The sequence below is a fragment of the Schistocerca nitens genome, chromosome 5, assembly GCF_023898315.1.
Source record: "Schistocerca nitens isolate TAMUIC-IGC-003100 chromosome 5, iqSchNite1.1, whole genome shotgun sequence".
NCBI classification, from domain to species: Eukaryota; Metazoa; Arthropoda; class Insecta; order Orthoptera; family Acrididae; genus Schistocerca; species Schistocerca nitens.
The window spans coordinates 382,880,238-382,901,992 of NC_064618.1; the positions used below are offsets into that span (position 1 = coordinate 382,880,238).

General features: G+C 39.4%; 1 protein-coding gene across 3 annotated transcripts in view; it reads right to left on the minus strand.

Annotated features, from left to right (window-relative positions):
* Positions 1 to 21,755, minus strand: part of LOC126259308 (serine/threonine-protein kinase N) — a 350,492-nt gene that overhangs the window by 313,814 nt on the left and 14,923 nt on the right. For 2 of the 3 annotated variants that reach the window (XM_049955982.1, XM_049955980.1), the window contains exon 1: positions 4,376 to 4,490. The exons of the other annotated variant lie outside the window; for it this stretch is intronic. In XM_049955982.1, coding sequence (XP_049811939.1) covers positions 4,376 to 4,462 — 87 coding nt within the window. In that variant the 5' untranslated portion in view covers positions 4,463 to 4,490. Of the gene's footprint in view, positions 1 to 4,375; positions 4,491 to 21,755 lie in introns of those variants that run through there. 3 annotated transcript variants of the gene reach the window in all.

Consider the following 21,755-nt stretch of genomic DNA (forward strand, 5'->3'; position numbering starts at 1 on the left):
ACTTGACTAGAAGAAGGGATCGGTTGGTAGGACATGTTTTGAGGCATCAAGGGATCACAAATTTAGCATTGGAGGGCAGCGTGGAGGGTAAAAATCGTAGAGGGAGACCAAGAGATGAATACACTAAGCAGATTCAGAAGGATGTAGGTTGCAGTAGGTACTGGGAGATGAAGAAGCTTGCACAGGAGAGTAGCATGGAGAGCTGCATCAAACCAGTCTCAGGACTGAAGACCACAACAACAACAACAACAACAACAACATGAAAAAGGTCACTGAATGATCGACACAAGTCATCAATGTCATACACGCAATTGCGACTGTGAAATTTTATAGTGGACGAAGTTTGCCTCGACTGAAAAGAGTTTCTTTCATTAAAATGTTCTACCATTTCGGTAAAAGGAACTGCCTGAGGCGAAATACATTTTGAAGTCTTTATCATTCCCGACGTCACAATGCTTTATTTCTATAAAACGAAGACTTTCTGAAAGACAGCGATTTTCTGCAGGTGATCTGCAGGTTTTAACGTTGTCCAGATGCCAACTGGAAAGTATAAAAACAGTTGCAACGAAAATGTTTCTCTGTGTTAGCTATTTGTGGGTTGTTTACAGACGAACGATAACAATTAAATAATGACCTGACTTCTTAGGAGATATGTACAACAAATTTTTGACACTTGCAAAACTATGAAGTACGCATGTGCCCGTATGAATTTTATACCATATGTATATCTCTGCCCGTATGAATTTTATACCATATGTATATCTCTGTAAGATATTTCCGAACGTTTTGAAGATATAATGAAAATTTGATTAGAGAAGCGATTGAGAATAATAACACAACAAAGAAAAAAAGCTGAAATCTATTTTGGGAAGACATCACATCTCATCAATTCAGACGCTACAATAAAAATTGGCACAAGCTTTCCAAGATACTTTTCTAAATGACTCTATAATTCAATATATGGATAAAAAATCCTGATAGTTAATAAACAAAACAATGGCTTTCTGGAAAGTCATTCGAGGTATGATGAAAGGAAAGGTGCGAAGAGGTGCCACAGATTTTAAACCTGTAATTAATCAGAAAATTAACAGCTTCAGATAATGTTGCTCTGCTCTTATACTGTACAATGTTAGACAACCACTTTATAATCACGTTTTCCCAAAACTGTAAATTCCACGGCAGTGTGATACATTCGTTATACTGACGGGAGACATTTTGTCATGGGATTGAATCTTTCATGTGTGCTGAACAAGGAATCTCCAGATAATCTTATAAGTGTCGGATCGGGATTAGGATTCTTTTTAAGTATAGTTCTCCAACACAGGTAATTTGCCAATCTGAGCGACACAATAGCATATTAAGCACACGGTCGATTTTTGTTTAAACGCCAGTTCAACGAAATAAATCGATGTAATAAAATTAAGCTTCCCTTGTTAAGACAAATCAGGTTACCACCTTTGTACAAGGCTACGACATTAACAGGAATATAGCTCCACAGCACATGTGCGACCTGAGTGAGTGAAACTTCTGCTCTGCTGTCTGAGGGGACGCGAAAACGGCAGGAGATGGGCCCGAAGCGCATTCTTTCCCCTAATGGCGTTCTCAGAACTCCTTGAAAAGTTGTGTGTAACGATGATACCAAGAGGACATACTTTTCTTCTCAGCGGAGATCGCGTTACGATGGTCATCTGTGACAAGCTACAACTATGTGCCGAAAGATGTAACGAACTCTGCTACCAAGGGTTTATAAGCTGTGGAGGAGCGCTACTGACAAGTTGAATCTTGTAATCGGTCCGTGAGACGTGCCCGGTCCTCGCAGGAAATATTTCGTTGGCTCGGAGTGTGCCTGGATGACGTCATCGGCAGGGTATTGCCTGCAAAACATCCGCGTTCAAATCTCTGTTGTACACAGTTTTAATTTCCCACAAACGTTCTAACGATGATTCCTATGAATGTCACAACACGACGTACTTAGGGCATAATGTTCCATTAATACGAAGGTTACTTTTTACTGTGGTACACACAACGCTAGGTGTTTTTCGTAATATGTCGGCATTATCTATTGCTATGCGACAGAAGTACAGGCAGATATCTCACGTTTGTTGTAGGCCTGTAAACTGCACCCCAGTGGCAACAACAGAATAAGGTAATCACACTGGTTCCTGTCCACTTCGCAACGCATGAGTCAGAAGATTAAGGAATGGGTGCTAACATCGCAGCTACTCTGCGGGCACGCTAGTGAAGTTGGCGAGGCTAACGTCACCTCTACTGCTCTGGAAAAAGCCGAATTTGATGTAATGCGAACAGCTGACCTGTTAAAACTGATAAAAAGTATAACGTTATTAATTCGATGCAAAGTAAACTATCAGTACTTTTAGTGGCATGCATTTTGGGAAGTGTCAGGTGAAAACAGTATGTCATTATATCTTATGTAATTGTTGAACTCCAGGAAACAATACAGGACCTTAATCCTTCATAATTTTACCAGAAATGTGTTGCCTGTGCTTCATAAAACACAACATGAGAAAGCAATTTTACAGGGTAACATATAATTAAAACTTAGTTTCAGTTTATATTGAGATATGGGTAAACTGCATATACTTATATAACTTTATTACTTTCAAAAATGTAACTATGCTCAAAGTTACAAATGGTTCTCGGTGTCAGTGCCCTACTTTGGGAAACTATGTCAATGCCATTTACTCGTGGGGAAAAGTGTCCAACAAGAATATCGAGACTCATTCTAAACCACAGAAATTAGAAGTGCATTCGTACTACTTCATCCATTATACTATACTGATCAAAGTTAGGTACTTCTTTTTTAGCTTAACTATCAAAGCTACCCCCCCCCCCCCAATCAAGCTTCCCATATTTAAATTCCAAATTAAATGTACCAGTAAATTCGGTCTTCCATCTACACATGTGGGATACAACACCTATCTTCAGAGAAATCGCCAATACGCAGTGTCGCCAGTTCTAGTAGTATTTCATACCTCGTTTGTTTTGAATGCACACCCATCTCTGGAAGAATAAAAGGGAGACTTGTCATAGAAAATACACATTTCACAATCGGATCCACACACTGGAAATACAGCAAACACATCGTTACTCTTACTATTTTTCACATTCCTGTAAAAATTCCACTAGCCAGAGAAAACTTCTTGCCTTACAATACGTAACAAGCTTAATTACTACTTAATTACTACAGAGATTATTTAGAAAATCACAGCACCCAGCCACTTTGTTTATAGGTTTATTTATGCCGAGACGTGTTTCGGGGTTACGTCGACCTTAAAACGGCGTAATATATATTCGTCAATATAACATTGTTATCGACTGCATTTTGAATGACGTATCTGCCTTTTGTTCTGGAATCTGTAGCTCCTTTTGCTGCTTTTATATGCGTAGCACAAACAGTTTTAGATTCACTGATGCACTGAAGCAGCGCAACATACTTGAAAGTTATATAACGGTCCATACCGCTCTTACACCACACAGACATTTAGATCGTAACTGGCACTACTCGCACTAATTTCAAGCCACAATTTGTCAGTATTTGGCACTAAAATGTTCGGAATGGAGGAGGGCGAAACGGCATGCACGATCGAACAGGCTAAAGCTACTACTTATAAGGGACATCAGGAACGGTAGGATTCAATTTTGGCTGGCTACTACGCAAACCAGAAAACAGCCAGGTCTACTTTGCAAATAACTGACGGGTTGTGTGTCGCATTTTAGTAAACTTTGCCAAAGTAAGTTACAAGTGAAAAAAAGACCTTCTCAATAAGCATGTGAGGAGATTTTCTTCACTTACAAATATAAATCACAGCAATCAAGAACGCATTCACACTGTTCCCGCAAATGTCCAACAGATGTCGGATACAACACCCTTCTTCAAAGAAATCCCTCACACGCAAGATTTGTCGTTTGTTGAAGTTACTTTTCGTACCGCAACATTTTAACACACGCACACTCGTCACTGGAAGAAACAAGGGAGACTCATTATCGACACTGTATATACTGAAACTGGGCTCTCTGCAAGTAACTGCCAACGTATCCCACCTCAAACTGTTTTTCACATTTCCGTCAGAGTTTAAACGAAACTCCACGCTCGATACTGTCTTCCGAACGTAAGCCCATAACAGATGTTCGAAAGTTATCAAAATCCGAACACAACTTCGATAACATAAACGATGAGATCGTGTCTTGTCACTCCTCACACAAATTTTACGCCACACTTCGTATTTTAAGCTACAGGGTTTGAATAAAGGTATGATCGAATAGTGCGGAACAACTACTTGTGATCAACGAGGATGGCAGCATTTGGTGTCAGCTGGCCACCGGCAGAGCAGCCCGCAGCTGGCGCGTCACTTACGGCGACAGCGCGCTCCCTCCCCGCGGAGGCGCGCCCAGTGGGGGCAGTCCGGCGCAGACGGCGGCCGTCGCTCCCGCCGAACACCATCGCCGCGACTGCCACCGCACCGGATCCGCCTCTCCTCTCCCCACGTCGTCAAGCCTTCAGTCTTCCGCGGAACTACCACCGGCTTGTGGGAGCCTCCCACGGCACGAAACCTGTGCGCGATGCGCAAGACTCGCGAAGCCGTATTATGCAACGCGACGAGAAGTCACGGCAGGAAGCTCGCTAGTCCTTCAGTTCTCTGAAAACTGACAGGGAAGCCGCCAAGGCGAAATAACACTCTCTACGAGAAATGGCTGACACGCGTGGGGCGCAGCATAGGAACGCGTCCACTGTTCAGAGCGGCTCGGCAGTTTTTAAAAAACAGCCTCTTCAAATCACTGTGCGGTAGAGGATGCTTCCCACTGTAACACTTTCTCGATTTTCTTCCTGATCAAATTGCGAATAGAGCGCGAGAAGAATGACTGGTTCAGTGCCTCCGTGCGTGATATATTAATCAATTCTCGTCTTCGCGGTAAATATGGAAACAGTTGAAGCCGAAGAATATCTCTAAAATCTTAATTACTATGAGATCTTGGGGCACAGTAAGTAGGCATTAAGGACATAATTGGTGTCTATCTTCAAGAGGCTGCCAATTCACATTTTTCACTTCCGTGACGTTCGAGTCAAAACAAATCTGTGGCCATTTGCGCCGCCCTTCTTTGTATACGTTCGAATCTTCTGTTAGTCCTATCTGGTATGGTTCCCATACATTTGAGCGACACTCTAGGACAGTTTTTCCTAGTATCCTGCCAACTAAACGAATTCGGGCACCTGCTTTATCTACGACTGAGCGTACGTTATCATCTCATATCCCTGCGAATTGTTACAGCCAGATATTTGTACGAGTCGATTGATTCCAATCGTGCACTTTTCTGCATTTTGTGAAGCGCACAATTTACGTTTCTGAAGATTTAAAACAAGTCGATGATCTTCGTAACACTATGAAACCTTATCAAGATCTGACTGCATGTTTATGCAGCCTTTTTTTTCAGAAGTACTTCATTACAGACAGTTGTGAAAAAAAGTCTGAGGTTATAATTAATACAGTCTGGGACGTCATTAACATACGACAGGAAAAACGAGGGCTTTAAACACACTTCGCTGGGGCTTCTTCCACTCCTGTCGACGACTATCCATCCAAAATAATTTGCTGCGCCCTTCCTTCCAAGAAATCCAATCCAGTCGCATATTTTGTTTAATACCTGATACTTTTTAAAAATAAATAATGGTGTGGTACCAAGTCAAAAGCTTTTCAAAAGTCAAGAAGTACTACATTCACCTGATAGCCTCAATCCTCGTCTTTCAGGATCAACTCTGAAAAGCGCGGGAATTACCTTCCGCATTATCATTGTTGTCGGAATCTATGTTGGCTTGCATGGAGCACGTCATTCTGTTCAAGATACATTACTATGTTTGGGCACATAATATTTTATGGATTCTACAACAGATTGAGGTCAATGAGAATGGACGGTAATTTTGAGGATGACTTTTACCTTGTTAACTGGTATCACCTGCGATTTCTTCCAGTCACTGGGCGCATTTTGTTTCTTCCACACGCCATGACTTTGTAACAGGTTGACCTACAGCTATTCACTGTCCTATTCTCGTCAATCGCTCATTTACTGTCTTGTCGTTAAATAGGGGTGGTAAACGAGGCGGATCTAGCAGTCAAGAAGACTTACACAATGCCTACGTCTTCTTTAGCTCACAGCTGAATCAGAGGGTGATTTTCTATATTCAAATGCATTACTGTGCACCTACTTTTCTATGTAGTTCTGTGGGTAAGTTCCAGATTCCAAGTCCAAATCTTGTATCTTCTACAGTGATGGAAGATGGTGGGAAGGTGCAAACGTTTGCTGCTATGACTTAAACAGTGGAAAATAAACGTTATATTTTACCTTTTTATTTATGTACCCAAAAAGCTGTACCTACTGTTTCCCAATTTAACTGAGCTATCAATTTCGAAACTGTAAGGCTCCATCCTCAGATAAAACAATGCCAGAATTCACCAACAGCATATCCACAACAAATCTATCTGAACATGAGGAAACTATCATCCACCCATCAATCAACAGGTATTAAAACATCTCACCTGATATGACAATCAATATTTGCAGAAATAAAGTCTGTTCATGCAAAATATTAATCCTGGGAGCATGCTATGGATATTCTGATGCTGCAGGCACATTTCAAATGCTTCAGTTAAAAGAGAATGCTTCACGAGTTAAGAATCAAGGGTAATACTGAATAACATTAGCATTCAAATGCATGTTTGAGGGACCTGATAACTGAATACAAGTTTCCACTAAATGGTGATTCTCAAAACATACTGAAATGGAAAGAACTATACAGATATCCTCATCCATTACATACTACTAGGACTAAAAAGAACTGCTGCTGGGGCTCTCTGGAATTCACATGGAAGATTCATATAGCCGGGCGCGGTGGCCGTGCGGTTCTAGGCGCTGCAGTCCGGAACCGCGGGACTGCTACGGTCGCAGGTTCGAATCCTGCCTCGGGCATGGATGTGTGTGATGTCCTTAGGTTAGTTAGGTTTAAGTAGTTCTAAGTTCTAGGGGACTGATGACCTAAGATGTTAAGTCCCATAGTGCTCAGAGCCATGTGAACCATTTTTTTTGGAAGATTCATAGAACACTATTCCTACATCAGGACATGGCTACTAACAGACACAGTGATGGCAGCTTATCATGTTAGATAGGTCATGTAAGACGATTGATTTGAAAACATCATTCTTTACAATACAAAGCATTGTGTACTGGAGGTGGAATGTCCTTGCATTCGTCAACATATGGAGTGAAATTCCTAGCCATTATACAATGATTTAGCAACTATAACTTGACTCGGAATCCCAGTGCAAATTAAACTTTCTCACATACACGAAGTGTTAGCAGAGATGACAGGAATGACAGAAAACACGAAAAAATCAAAGGACCAATTGGGGGTTAAATCTTCAACCTCTGGATTTTTAATGTGATGCATTTTTGTCACTGAATGACAACTTTTTAACAGCTATAAACTGTGCACCAAATTTAATCAATACCTGATGGAACACAATGCTCAAAGAATAAAGTTACAAACAATATCCATATACACTGAGTTTACTGATTACATGCTGTCTGTCCCCTGACAAAATCTGACTAATCACAATTAGGCTTTAGAAATTACATACCCTCTAAATAAAATAGACATAAATATAAATCAAGTTGCTTTACATGAACTGAAAAAAAAAACAAAAAAAAAGTTTTGTAGGGTATATACTACATTTACTGTTATCAGGTATCTTTTTTGTAACAAAATTGTATTACACAACAACTATATGTTAGCAAATTTCTTCCTTCCTGCCCAAAAGTTCAGCACTAGTTCTGCTTTTCTTCTTTAATGAAGCCTTTAAAGGTTTCAATACTGTACTTGCACAATGATCTGTGGGAGATATTGATTTTCTAATTGCTTTCGTAAACCATTCACTATTCTAGTACAATTCTTTTTAGCATTACAGTTCCAATGGCCACCTACAACCTTTCGGTATCATTATTTTGCAACGTCCTCCCAAATTGTTCTGGTTGTTTTTTAATCTCTTTCCTTCCACTGAGGGGGTTCCACTGACATACAGATACACTATTTTAAAGACTGCATCATAGTGACTAGGTTTAGTTTGTCTCAAGATGAGTTTCTTCACATAGAGATGGTACATTCTCCCAAAAGCAACACAACTATAGCCTTATATGATGTTTATTTAGCTTTTTTATAGCTGTAGAACCACTCAAAAAGTATTTAACACTCTTTCAATACTACCATATGCTGCCGTCCTTTGAAATGCGACTGATTTGACAATTGCATAAATGTATTTCTTTTTATTAAATGTAATATCCAGCTTTTTCTACCCGTTCTTTTACTAGCTTTACCTGTTCAACTGGCATTTCAGTGTTTCGTGACAGAATTGTCAAATCACAAACCCCATTCTTTGTGCCTCTAATATGGACTTAATTCGGTAATCAACTCCTGCAAAGTTCATTTTCCCATTCACAGATTATCTTTTCTAATATACAACTGAATACAATTGGTGATTGTCCTCTGCCCTCATGGAGTCTACGTTTCAATTAAAATCCTTCAGAGATTTCTCTCATTAATCTCATCTTGGAATAAATGTGTTAGGTACTGTATAATTATATTGCTTTGCCAAAATTTCACGCAAAACTACCTACCATCACTCCTTGACATTTATGCTGTGATCAAATCTTAGCCAGCATTTTCATTATTCGTAGGTTGAGTGACAAACAAAGCTCTTCCCATATTCGTGGCAAAGTCTTTGTCTGTCAATTCAAAAGGATGTCATGACCATTTGTTACTGGTTTCCTCATAGCCAAAAAGCTCTTTGAAGTAATTAGCTGGGACAAAACAGATCTTTTTATTACTCTATGATTTCTTACTTTGTGGCTGATAGCCATTAAGATGCTTCTTGAATGTGCTGTAGGTTTTTCTTCAGTGTGTGCAACATCTAGTTACTGAGCATGTCACAACATACTTTGTACTATTCTTAATGCCTTTAATTTAGTGAGAGGCTTGGTTTATTTTGATGTGGCGAAGACTTTTTTTTGTTGAATTTTGTTGTGCTTCCTCATAAAATTCCAGTTTACCAGCTGCTTTATCAACATACCAAGCTTTCTACAAGCTTGTGATCATCTGGATATCATTTCAAGTCTCTCTCTCTCTCTCTCTCTCTCTCTCTCTGACAAAAACGACACTGAAAATAGGCTTAATCTTGTAAATGTTAATTCAGATACCCTTGCATCTCACCATCCATTTCTTATTCCATGGAAGAAGCTCCTTCATGCACTTCGGCGTTAATAACAGTGTTCGTGTTCCGCTTCAAGATCAAAATTGAAATTCACTTAGGCCTAAGTCATCTTACTTGGCATACCATGGTACATTTTTCCTTGGATGTCTTTAAATACATGTACATATGCTTAATATCAAAAGTTTCACATTATCCTACAAGACTTTTTACCAATCACATGTGCTATTGTGTGCCAGATGGTAGCAAACTATTTTTCAACACACACAATGCTATCAGCAAAAATATATTCGATATTACAGTTATGGGTTTTTTAGGTTCACTTTCTACCCAATTCCAGACCAATCAAATCAACTTCTTTAAGGACTCCTCCTTTGGTCTTTTCTAGTTATGGGTTCTTGTGTACTGAGTAGTGTGTATCTTTTGTTGGTCTCCTTCAGAATCTCAAAGGAGTTCCCTCTCATGAGGAACTGCAATCTGCAGTAGAATAAGGTATGACCAGTAATCATAAAGTTTTAATTATCACTTTAAAAATATAAAGTTATATCATTATTTTTTGTTTGCTGGAGCTCCATGTCTGCCCTGGTACACCTAGAAATCCACATGCCACAGTATCACAGCAAACTGCCCAATAATAATAATAATAATAATAATAATAATAATAATAATAATAATTTGATAGTGTACCCCACTCATGGTTACTACAAATATTGGAAATATACAAAGTAGATCCTAAATTGATACAGTTCCTAAACATAGTAATGAAAAATTGGAAAACCACACTTAATATACAAACAAATTCAAATAATATCACATCACAGCCAATACAGATTAAGCGTGGAATATACCAGGGAGACTCATTAAGTCCTTTCTGGTTCTGCCTTGCTCTGAACCCTCTATCCAACATGCTAAATAATACAAATTATTGATACAATATTACTGGAACATACCCACACAAAATCACACATTTGCTATACATGGATGATCTAAAACTACTGGCAGCAACAAATCAACAACTCAACCAATCACTAAAGATAACAGAAGGATTCAGCAATGATATAAGTATGGCTTTTGGAACAGACAAATGTAAGAAAAATAGCATAGTCAAGGGAAAATACACTAAACAAGAAGATTACATATTGGATAACCACAGCGACTGCATAGAAGCGATGGAAAAAACAGATGCCTATAAATATCTAGGATACAGACAAAAAATAGGAATAGATAATACAAATATTAAAGAAGAACTAAAAGAAAAATATAGACAAAGACTAACAAAAATACTGAAAACAGAATTGACAGCAAGAAACAAGACAAAAGCTATAAATACTTATGCCATACCAATATTGACCTACTCATTTGGAGTAGTGAAATGGAGTAACACAGACCTAGAAGCACTCAATACACTTACACGATCACAATGCCACAAATATAGAATACATCACTTACATTCAGCAACAGAAAGATTCACATTAAGCAGAAAGGAAGGAGGAAGGGGATTTATCGACATAAAAAACCTACATAAGTAGACAATTTAAGAAAATTCTTTCTAGAACGAGCAGAAACTAGCAAAATACACAAGGCAATCACTCATATAAATACATCGGCTACACCACTGCAATTTAATAACCACTTCTACAACCCTTTAGATCACATAACATCAACAGATACGAAGAAAGTAAATTGGAAAAAGAAAACACTTCATGGCAAGCACCCGTATCATCTAACACAGCCACACATCGATCAAGACGCATCCAACACATGGCTAAGAAAAGGCAATATATACAGTGAGACAGAAGGATTCATGATTGCAATACAGGATCAAACAATAAACACCAGGTATTACAGCAAGCATATTATTAATAAAGATCCCAATACCACAACATATAAATGCAGACTTTGTAAACAACAAATAGAAACAGTAGATCACATCACAAGCGGATGTACAATACTAGCAAATACAGAATACCCCAGAAGACATGACAATGTCGCAAAAATAATACATCAACAGCTTGCATTACAACATAAACTTTTAAAACAACACGTTCCTACATACAAGTATGCACCACAAAATGTACTGGAGAATGATGAATACAAATTATACTGGAACAGAACCATTATAACAGATAAAACAACGCCACATAACAAACCTGACATCATACTCACCAATAAAAAGAAGAAATTAACACAACTAATCAAAATATCCATATCCAATACAACAAATATACAAAAGAAAACAGGAGAAAAAATTGAAAAATACATCCAACTGGCTGAGGAAGTCAAGGACATGTGTAATCAGGATAAAGTTGACATTATACCGATTACACTATCAACTACAGGAGTCATACCACACAATATCCACCAGTACATCAATGCAATACAGCTACATCCAAACATATATATATATACAACTACAGAAATCCGTAATTATTGATACATGTTCAATTACCCGAAAGTTCCTAAATGCAATATAACACATACCGTACAGTTAATAGGAAGTGACGCTTGATCAAGGTCCGCGTCACTTTCCATTTTTAACCAGACTTAACGTCTGAGAAAGTAAAGAAATAATAATAAAAGTCACAGCCTGCTGAAAAGTTGGAGTATTGAGCAGTAATTTGATTTTTGCATCTGAAGGGGACAACTATCCATGCTGAGTTGATGGAAGTATACAACAGTACTGCACCGTCATATGTTATAATGGTTAGGTGGTGCAGGAACTTCCAGTGTGGTCAAACATGCCTGAATGATGAAAAACATAGAAGCAGATCGAATCTCTGTGAAGAACTAGGAATCTGTAGTGTAGGTCCTGGTGCTCAAATGCGGAGAATCACAATAGATGCAAAACTGGGAAAAGCGAAAGTCAGTCGTGGATCACTTTTAAACATATGGCACTACAGGGTTCCCAAATTGCTCGCACCCATTCAAACAGCATGCCAAATTGAGGCAGCAATGGAAATGTTGCAATTATGTCAGACCAATCTAGATGATTTCTTTCGTGGGCTAATCACCATGGGTGAATTCTGAGTGTATCACTATGATCTCAAAGCACAGGAGCAAAGCAATCAGTAGACACATGTCAATTCACCACCACTAATACAGGCAAATCCCAACCACTGGGCAAAGCTATGTTGAGTATTTTTTTAGGACCACCATGGTGTGACACTAACAGATTATGCTTGTAAGGAGCTACATGTCACAGAAATAAACTAACGAAATCTTCTGATGAGGTTACAGAATGCCATCAAGACAAAACACCATGGGAAGTTGTCCAAGGGTGTTTTCTAGCTCCATAACAGCACCCTAGCTCATTCTGCACAAGACCCAGTCACATGCTGCTGCTTCTTTGCCCTATTAAATTTTGCCTAGTCTTTCGCACTCTTCTGATATGCCACTCAATGTAAAAAAAAGAGAAAAAAAAAAAAGAGACGAGCTGTTGCAGATTTGTTCAAATTTTCTACCAGGGCATACCTTTATGTATTCTGTAGCTATTTACCTAACCAGTCAAAACATTCACATATGTACTGCCTATCACTCACTGTGAGTCTGACTACCTGGATCAATGCAAAAATACAATGCCTTACCAGCGGAATGAAATCACCAATATGGTGAGACAAGACTGCAACAATATTTTATGAATCCTAGGTATGTGTTCTCACCATCATGCAGCTAACTTGATTGGAAGGATCATATGTGAAATCCCAAATTTCCTCTTAGACACAATTTATTTTGATACGACTTTCACTGTCATCTGTCTCAAGTCAATCTAACAACATGACAATTATCATTTCAATTTTGGAGTAAATGTGGTACAAACAATGTGCTACTAAGCTGTGCATGGTCAGTAATGATTAATAAAGCACAACAATAATAATTGTTTGAATGCGCGGTGACGCAAGTCACAGGTACGTAACAATATCATCACTACACAATCGTACACAGGTGCAAAGCAGGTTTTCTGTGTACAATGGGCACAATATTTCATCATACAGCCTCACTGCCATTATCAGGTGAGCTTATGAACTTGGGTAGGCATGTAGTATAATCCTTCAACACTCACCCATTATGACTGTGCAGTGGAGATGTATTACACCTGCCCAGGACATTAGTTCATTGCGGTGTTTCCTTACTCTTCTTAACAGTACAATGCACGGATTCCCAGGCCTACCTAATGTCACAACCACAGTCATAGCTAATCAGATAGTCCCTTGTTAATATCTCCGAGAATTCTGTAATGGAAAGGTCTCAGTAGTTTGATGTCTGTGTCAAAATCTTAGAGTGGTTCTTATCCACCATGCTGGGAAAAAATTAAGAGCTACAATATTGTCATAATTTCTAAATTATTTTCCAAAAAATTGTCCTGCTGACCTATTAGGATGTCATTGTAATGCTAATATAGCCACTCAATATCTATGTATTGACAGTAAAGTCAAATTTTCCTCCTGTATCATAACAATAAATTAGAGGTTAGTCTGCAGACATTTGAAAATTTGAATATTTGCTGGTGACATGATAATATGCTTTTCAAATAAGATCACCTTTTAGCAATGTGTATATGATTAATACCATAAAAACAAAATATCTGCTCCAATAACAATGTACATAATGACATGGATGATGTGACAGGGACAGGCACAGCCAATATAGCTATGAGAGACCTTCAAAAGGGAAAAGAATTTTGATTGAGTTCAGTGTCAGTTTACACTGAAACATTTTGACGATCAGTTATTTGTGATAGCAATTTTGCTGTCTAACTATGCTGCTGACACTGATTTTGAAAATTTCCACGGTCTGACAGAAGGTGCTAAGTGAAAATGATTGTGCAACTCATATGGCCAATAGCAGATTCCATGCCCAGAAGGAAAGGAGAAATCAAATTAAAAATCTACCCAACAGTTGATGATCGGATGTTGGGTAACACAGAAGGGTCACTGCAGCTGCTAACTAATGCTCAACTGAGGCAAGCCCTGTACATGCCCAGCTCCTACAGGCTACCTGACATAGCTGCTAATCCACATCACCATGCCATTGTTGACTGTAATAGCACTGATCTAACTTGCCATTACAGTGTGTCCAAGGCCTCTTTCCCCCCCCCCGACGCACACACAACAGTTATCAACATATAACAATTTTATTTCAGCTAGGAGACCTCATCAAAATTCCTCCCTTCACAAAGTGAACAAGTTATGTGAAGTCGACATTAACAAAAAAAGTAAAATTCATGGCAACACAGAGAAATGAAACAGTTATTTCAAAGCAGTACTACTGAAATTTGTCCTGCAATGATGACCGCATGCATAAATAGTGACTGTTGTGATTGCTTTTTGCCAGTCTCACTGTTGGTTGATATAAAGGAAAAAATCATTACAGTATGAAAGAGCTATAACAAATGTGTGTGAAGAGGCTGCATGCAGATCAGCAGTTTGTGGGGTAAAAAAGTATTTTGTTTAGCCCAGACCAGAGGCTATTTCTTAACACCTTTGTCAACAACAACAACAACAACAACAAACACACACACACACACACACACACACACACACACACACACACACACACACACACACACGAAGCACGCGAACACACACACATGCACATGCACGCACACACACACACACACACACACACACACACACACACACACACACACACACACACCTGTAGTCTTAGGCAACTGAAACCACACTGCGAGCAGCAACACCAGTGCATAATGGGAATGGCAACTGGGTGGTGGTAAGGAGGAGGCTGGGGTGGGGAGGGGGAGAGATACTATGGTAGGAGTGGTGGACAGTGAAGTTCTGCAGGTTAGATGGAGGGCAGGGGAGGGCAGGGGAGAAGTGGGAAGGGGGGAAGTAGCGCAAAGAAGAGAAATAAAGATACTGGGTGTGGTGGTGGAATGACAGCTGTGTAGTGCTGGAATGGAAACAGGGAAGGGGCTGAATGGGTGAGGACAGTGACTAACGAGGGTTGAGGCCAGGAGGGTTACAGGAACATAGGATGTATTGCAGGGAAAGTTTCCACCTGCACAATTCGGAAAAGCTGGTGTTGGTGGGAAGGATCCATATCCACGAACACGAGCTTTTCCGAATTGCGCAGGTGGGAACTTTCCATGCAATACCTTCATTAGTCACTGTCGTCAACCATCCAGGCACTTCCCTGTACCCATTCCAGCACTACACAGCTGTCATTCCACCACCATACCCAGTCTTCTTTACACCCCCCTCCACCTTTCCCACCTCTCCCCTGCCCTCCGTCAAACCTATACTTTACTGTCCGCCACCCCCACCATACTATCCCTACCCCTCCATACCCCAGCCTCCTCCTTACCCCCACCCAGCCACCACTCCCATCATGCATTGGTGCTGCTGCTCGAAGTATGATTTCAGTTGCTTGAGACTGCAGTCGTGTGTGTGAGGTGAGTTGCATTTGCAACTGTGTGTGTGTGTGTGTGTGTGTGTGTGTGTGTGTGTGTGTGTGTGTGTGTGTGTGTCTTTGCATGCGCACATGTGTGTATCTACTGCTGACAAAGGTGTTTATCGCCAAAAGTTTTAATTGTGAGAGTTTTAATGGTGAGTAGCAACTTTTCTTCTCATAATATTGTTACATTCTATCCTGGATTTCCCATTGTTTGAAACTGGGGATGGAGGAGATTAGTGTTTAACATCCCAACAAAAAGAAGGTCTTTAGAGATAGAGCACAAGCTTGTATTAGGGATGGATGGAGAAGTAAATTGACCATGCCCTTTCAAAGTGCCATCCTGGCATTTGCCTTAAACAATTTAGGGAAATCACGGAAAACCTAAATCTGGATGGCTGGAAACGGTTTAAACCATCCCCTCAGAACCACTGAGCTACCTCACTTGGTGATAAACTGGAGCTGATGTCCAGGAAAATTGTGCAAATCGATTAATTCTTTTTACAAAAGATTCTAACTGGGCTGAAATTAATGCTCTGTTAATGGCGTCATTTGTATGTGCACTATTCACTTTTTACATACAAAAACAGTCACCTTTAAATAACTCTTGACTGGATCAAGACTGGTGGTTCAAATTTGGTCCACCAGTGTATTGGACCTTTGTCTAAGATAATTTTTAACCATTTGAAGGATAAAAAAATTCTTGCTTGGTTTGGATTTTGTGTGCAAAAAAATACATTTTTCTTGGTAGTTTCTGAAGTGTGGCAGTTCTATGTTTTAAACTTGCATGAATCGGTTCAGACTTCGCATGAAGGTGGATAAATGGATAAAGTCAAAACAAAATTTTGTTATCAAACAAGTTTTATCCATTACCAAGTTAAGGTGGTTTAAAGTTGAGCTAAATGTAGCATGTAAAATTTGTTCTTACATGAACTTAATGCAAGGAAATGGTTTTAAATGAATTAAATAAATAAAAAATGCATTCTTTCAATAAAATTGAAAACTTGCTTTCAGAAATCTAGCTTCATTCGAATTTTGCATGGAAAAATGTGTTTTTTGAGAGGTTTTTATGTGTGCCACATCTATGTTTCAAACTTGTGTGAACTGGTTCAAATTTTAGTCGAAACCTAAGTCAGCAAAAATCTACCGGTTGCCGAGATACAGCAGACTAACGTCAAAATTATGGGAGAGTGACAGTTGGGAACCAAAAAAATGCTGCTGTCACTGCACAAGAAAAGGCAAATATGTTTTCGGCAATGTTAGGGATGTAAAAGAAAGTAACTAGCTTTTAAACTTATCTGACAGCTTCAAAGGCAGCTAAATCAAAACAACTTAGTTGCACTTTTTTACGAGTTAATTCTACTTCCCCAGCGGAATGAGCCCTCTTCACTGCAAGATATTGACATGCCTGCATCTTGGAATTTATAGGTTAAAGTCCCTGGTCTTGTGCCCAAAATCCAGAAGATTCACCAATGATATATAATAGCATATGGCCACATGGCTGATTAGCATACATGTAATAGCTAAAAAAGTTTTTCTGGGCATGTATTAAAAGTGTGAATATGTCAAGATGTTTTGATTTAAATGTCTTTGAAGCTGCCAGATAAGTCGAAAAGCTAGTTCCCTCCTTTTAAATCCCTATCTCTGCTCAGGACATATTCACCCTCCTTATCAACGATAGGAGTACTTCATTCTGGCTGCAAATGTGGCTACTTGCGGTGCCGTTAGGTACAAAACGTGATCTTCGTTTCAACAAAATGATGGAAATGTGAAAAGAAACAAGTACATTAGGACAGTTTTAAGACTTTAGGTATTGATACTACTTCAGGTTATATTCCAACAAGGTTTTGGCTTTGTTGCTTCACTAGAAAGCATGTCTGCCTGCCAGTTTGACCATGAACTGGACTGTAGTGGGTTGGTAAAAAATGTTCCTTGTGATCCTCTGACTGTAATTTTTAACAGCATCTGGGGGGCTTAACCAAGGTACACAGAAACAGCATAGTGAATTCTCACAAGTCATGAACCATGAACAGTTTTCTGATCTTAAACACACAGGTACTGCAGAAGTGCATAATGCATAATATGAAGTTCATTAGAGTCATAGGCAACTTTCTTACAGCTCCCATTTCCACGAACTAGTATTGACGATGTATTTGCCAGCATTAATGGTTTATTTGCACACAGTTTATCAAAGCTTAATGTTTCACTCTGGACCAAGTTGTTGGCTATCATGATATCACATACAAAATAAAATTAACATGCTGTGCTGCAAACCTTGATAGGCAATGAATGGGTCACTTGGCACATACAATAAATCCAGCATTAGTCAACAGCTATTCTGACATTTGAGGGACCTGTGGTATAGGGGTAGTAGTAATCGCAATGTCCTCGGTCCTGTGATTGAATCCTGCTATGGGGTAATGCAGTACATAAAGGGAGAGGGAGATGAAAATCAAATAGTCATGGTAGATTGAAACACAGTTGTAGGGGAAGGAATAGAAGAAAGGGTTACGGAAGAATATGGGCTTGGTACTAAGAATGAGAGAGAAGAAAGACTAATTGAATTCTGTGATGGATTTCAGCAAGTAATAGTGAATACTCTGTTCAAAAATCACAAAAGGAGGAGGTATACTTGGAAAAGGCCAGGAGACACGTAAAATTTCCGTTAGATTACATCGTGGTCAAGCACAGATTTTAAAATCAAATACTAGATTGTTAGATGTACCCAGGAACTGATAGAGTGGGGTCGGTCCTAGAAACAACCGATGGTCTGGTTCTTTACATATCAGATTTTTATATTTTTTTACACCTATAATAGTTTGCATGAAAAATCCCAAATTAATTTTTTTATCTGTAATTCTTGATTATTAATTTTTAAATCTTTCAAAGTTATGAAATTCTTGTTGCATTTTGAAACCTCAAAATCAACATCTCAAAAACTGTTTGACTTACAGACTTAATATTTGTACCATTTTATTCAGTTTCTCAAAAACTTTGTTGCTTGTACATTATCTGTTAATGTGTGTATTAAATTTCATGATGGGTGTTCCAGTGGGAACATATTTTACTAGTAAGTGCAGCACCTTGTGCATAGTCTCGTAGGGCTTTGGACTTGTTACTACGATGTAATATGTCAGAAACCAACTAACGCTATTAAATCATTATTTTGTACTTCGTGACAATAAATTTATTACATTATTAAAATTAAACACTTAAATTTCAGTTCACATCTGGCTTTCCCAAGTTAACTGTGAAGATATTTTAACCGACACCACAACAATGTGCATTCAAAATATACTATGAATAATTTACTTAATAATACCTTCATTCTAAAACTAAACACCACCCCAACAGGCCATGAAGGGCCAATGGTATCGACCGGCTGCCGTGTCATCCTCAGCCCACAGGTGTCACTGGATGCGTATATGGAAGGGCATGCAGTCAGCACACCGCTCTCCCAGCTGTATGTCAGTTTGCGAGACCAATACCTTCATTCTACAGATACATTTATATAAACCAACATTATTAATTAAACAATGATTAACTGTTATTATTTAACAATGAGTTATTTCAGTGTCTTGCAAAGCAAAATTTTTGAATGATCTTCAACAAGAAAGATGTTATGGTGATCCACTAACAATTTTATTTGAGTCTAAAATTACGTACTGCACTTTTCCTTTTAATTAATAACAAAGCCTAATTTTTAAGCAATAATGACATAATTGATGTAAAAATTTATTCTTTTCCAGCATAATCCAAGGCTTTTCACAGCTCATCATGTGATACTCTATGTTCTTCCAGTGGCAGCTGAGGGATTTAATTTCCAAAGTATGAAGTTTTTTTTTTCCCCCCAGCCAATTTATCTGTTCTTGGTTATGAGAAAGAAAGAGCTTCCACACAGTAATACGTAAATAAAAGGTTTACTTCTCCTTTTTTCATTTATAGCTAGCACGAAGCCATACACAATTTGTCATACGTGCAAGCAACATGTCCTGTAATCTGTTCAAAAGCATGCAGTATATGGAACCATTTGACTTTTACGGGCATTAAAATCCTTAAAATAACAAACAATTTTTGCTTTACATTTGGCTTTGCTCATAGAAATGATACTTTTGTGTCCCTGTGACTGCTATGGATTTACAGAACTTTTTGCTAAACTCCTTTTTTAGGCTACATGCTCATGCTCATCATTTGTCACACAAAAGTGATTGATGACATATATGCTTTACACCACTCAAACAACTGGAATGAAGTTAATATTTGATCACGCTGTGCTTCCACAACCGCCAAGAACCTTATAAATGTTCAATGTGAGCACCATTTGTCACACAGCACACATCAAATCTATAACTGAGTTCTTCCCACACGTTGATAAGTGCGTCTTCAGTGATTGTAGCAACAGCTGCTTCAATCCGGTTTCTTAATTCAGGGAGGTCTCCTGGTAGCGGAGGCATGTACACACGATCCTTGATGAAAACCCAAAGGAAAAAATCGCATGGCGTTAGGTTGGGTGAATGTGGAGGCCATGCAAAGCAAGCCCTGTCATTGGGCCCCTTGCAGCCTATCCAGACTTGACGTGTGCCATGTGACAAATGGAGCTCACATTGAACATTTATAACGTTCTTGGTAAAACTGTGAGTTGCTCTTTCATTTGACATATCATTTATAACTGTAACTTTACTGTAATAAATATTATAAAGCGTTAAAACTGCGATATTCATTTATAAACACCCTGAACATATTAAGCAGAAAGTGCTTGCCTGCAACAGAAAAGGAGCTTCAACATCTGAATGTGGATGGCAGCTGGCCCTGGGGCAGAGGATCGGGATGAACTGAGAGCATGATGTAGCTCCCTCATAGTAAAGGCAGCATTGCAGCACTCATGATTCGGAGAATAGAAGGGTATCGCCCGAGCCTCCGCTTGTTTCCAATGAAGGTAGGCAGGGTGATAGTAGGACGAGCTAAAACTTGGAGATAGCAATAGGGTCCATGATGACATTGTGTGTTACTGTCAGGCAGGAAATTGGGGAATGGATCTTGGTCCCAGAGAGCTGTCGGATGATGGTCCACAAGTCAGGGGAAGGGGTGGAGCTGTTAAAAGAACTAGTAAATGAAATCCAGCTAGCTCTTTTTAGCACAAAGAATGCGAAGAAACTCTGCATGCATCTGTTTATAATGAATGCAGTTTGCCAACGTAGGATGACTGTTAAAAATGCGGAGAGCACGTCACTGTGCGCGAACTGTGTCGCTGTGTGCCTCAGCCCATCAAGGGACTGGGACACAGTGTGGTAAAGGGGAAGTACGAGAAATTGAATGTTCTGCAGAAGTAAGGATAATGTCCATGAGATATTCCACCTGGTCGCCACAACTGGGAAATCTTGTTCTTCGAAGGTCACCAGGGAGGAGTAAAGCTGACAGTCAGCCTTAGTAAGCTGCCATTTGGGAGTGCACACGGAAGGTGTAGCAGTCAGGATGGGGTAGCAGTCGGAAAACGGATAGCACACGCAAAATGGTAACTCAAGCAGGTGTCAGAAAGAACGGGCCACTCAAGATAATTGGCAAGCTATGCAGTGCAGGATAGGTCCAAATGGGAATAGGTGTGTGAGGAGTCGGAAATGATAGTGGGTGCTCCAGTGTTAAGGCAGAAGAGGTTAAGTTGGTTAAGAATGTCAGCCAAGAGGGCACCTCTCTGATAGGTCCTGGGAGAATCCCAAAATGGATTATGAGCATTAAAGTAACCGAGGAGCAAAAATGGGGGAGGTAGTTGCCCAATAAGCTGAAGGAAGTGTGCCCTGGTAACATCGAATGACAGAGGGACATAAATGGTACAGAAGGAAAATGTCAGGAGGGGAAGGAAAAGGCGAACTGCAACAGCTTGAAGACAGGTAGTCAGGGAGATGGGCTGGCTATGAATGTGATCCCGTATGAGCAGCATGACGTCCCCATGAGATGGAATGCCAACCTCAGGGGAAGCTCAAACCGGTCTTGAGGGCGCAATTTCGTTTCCTGAAGACAGAATACAAGGGGATGCTGCGATGCTAAAAGCAGCCGTAAATCCTCTTTGTAGGACCG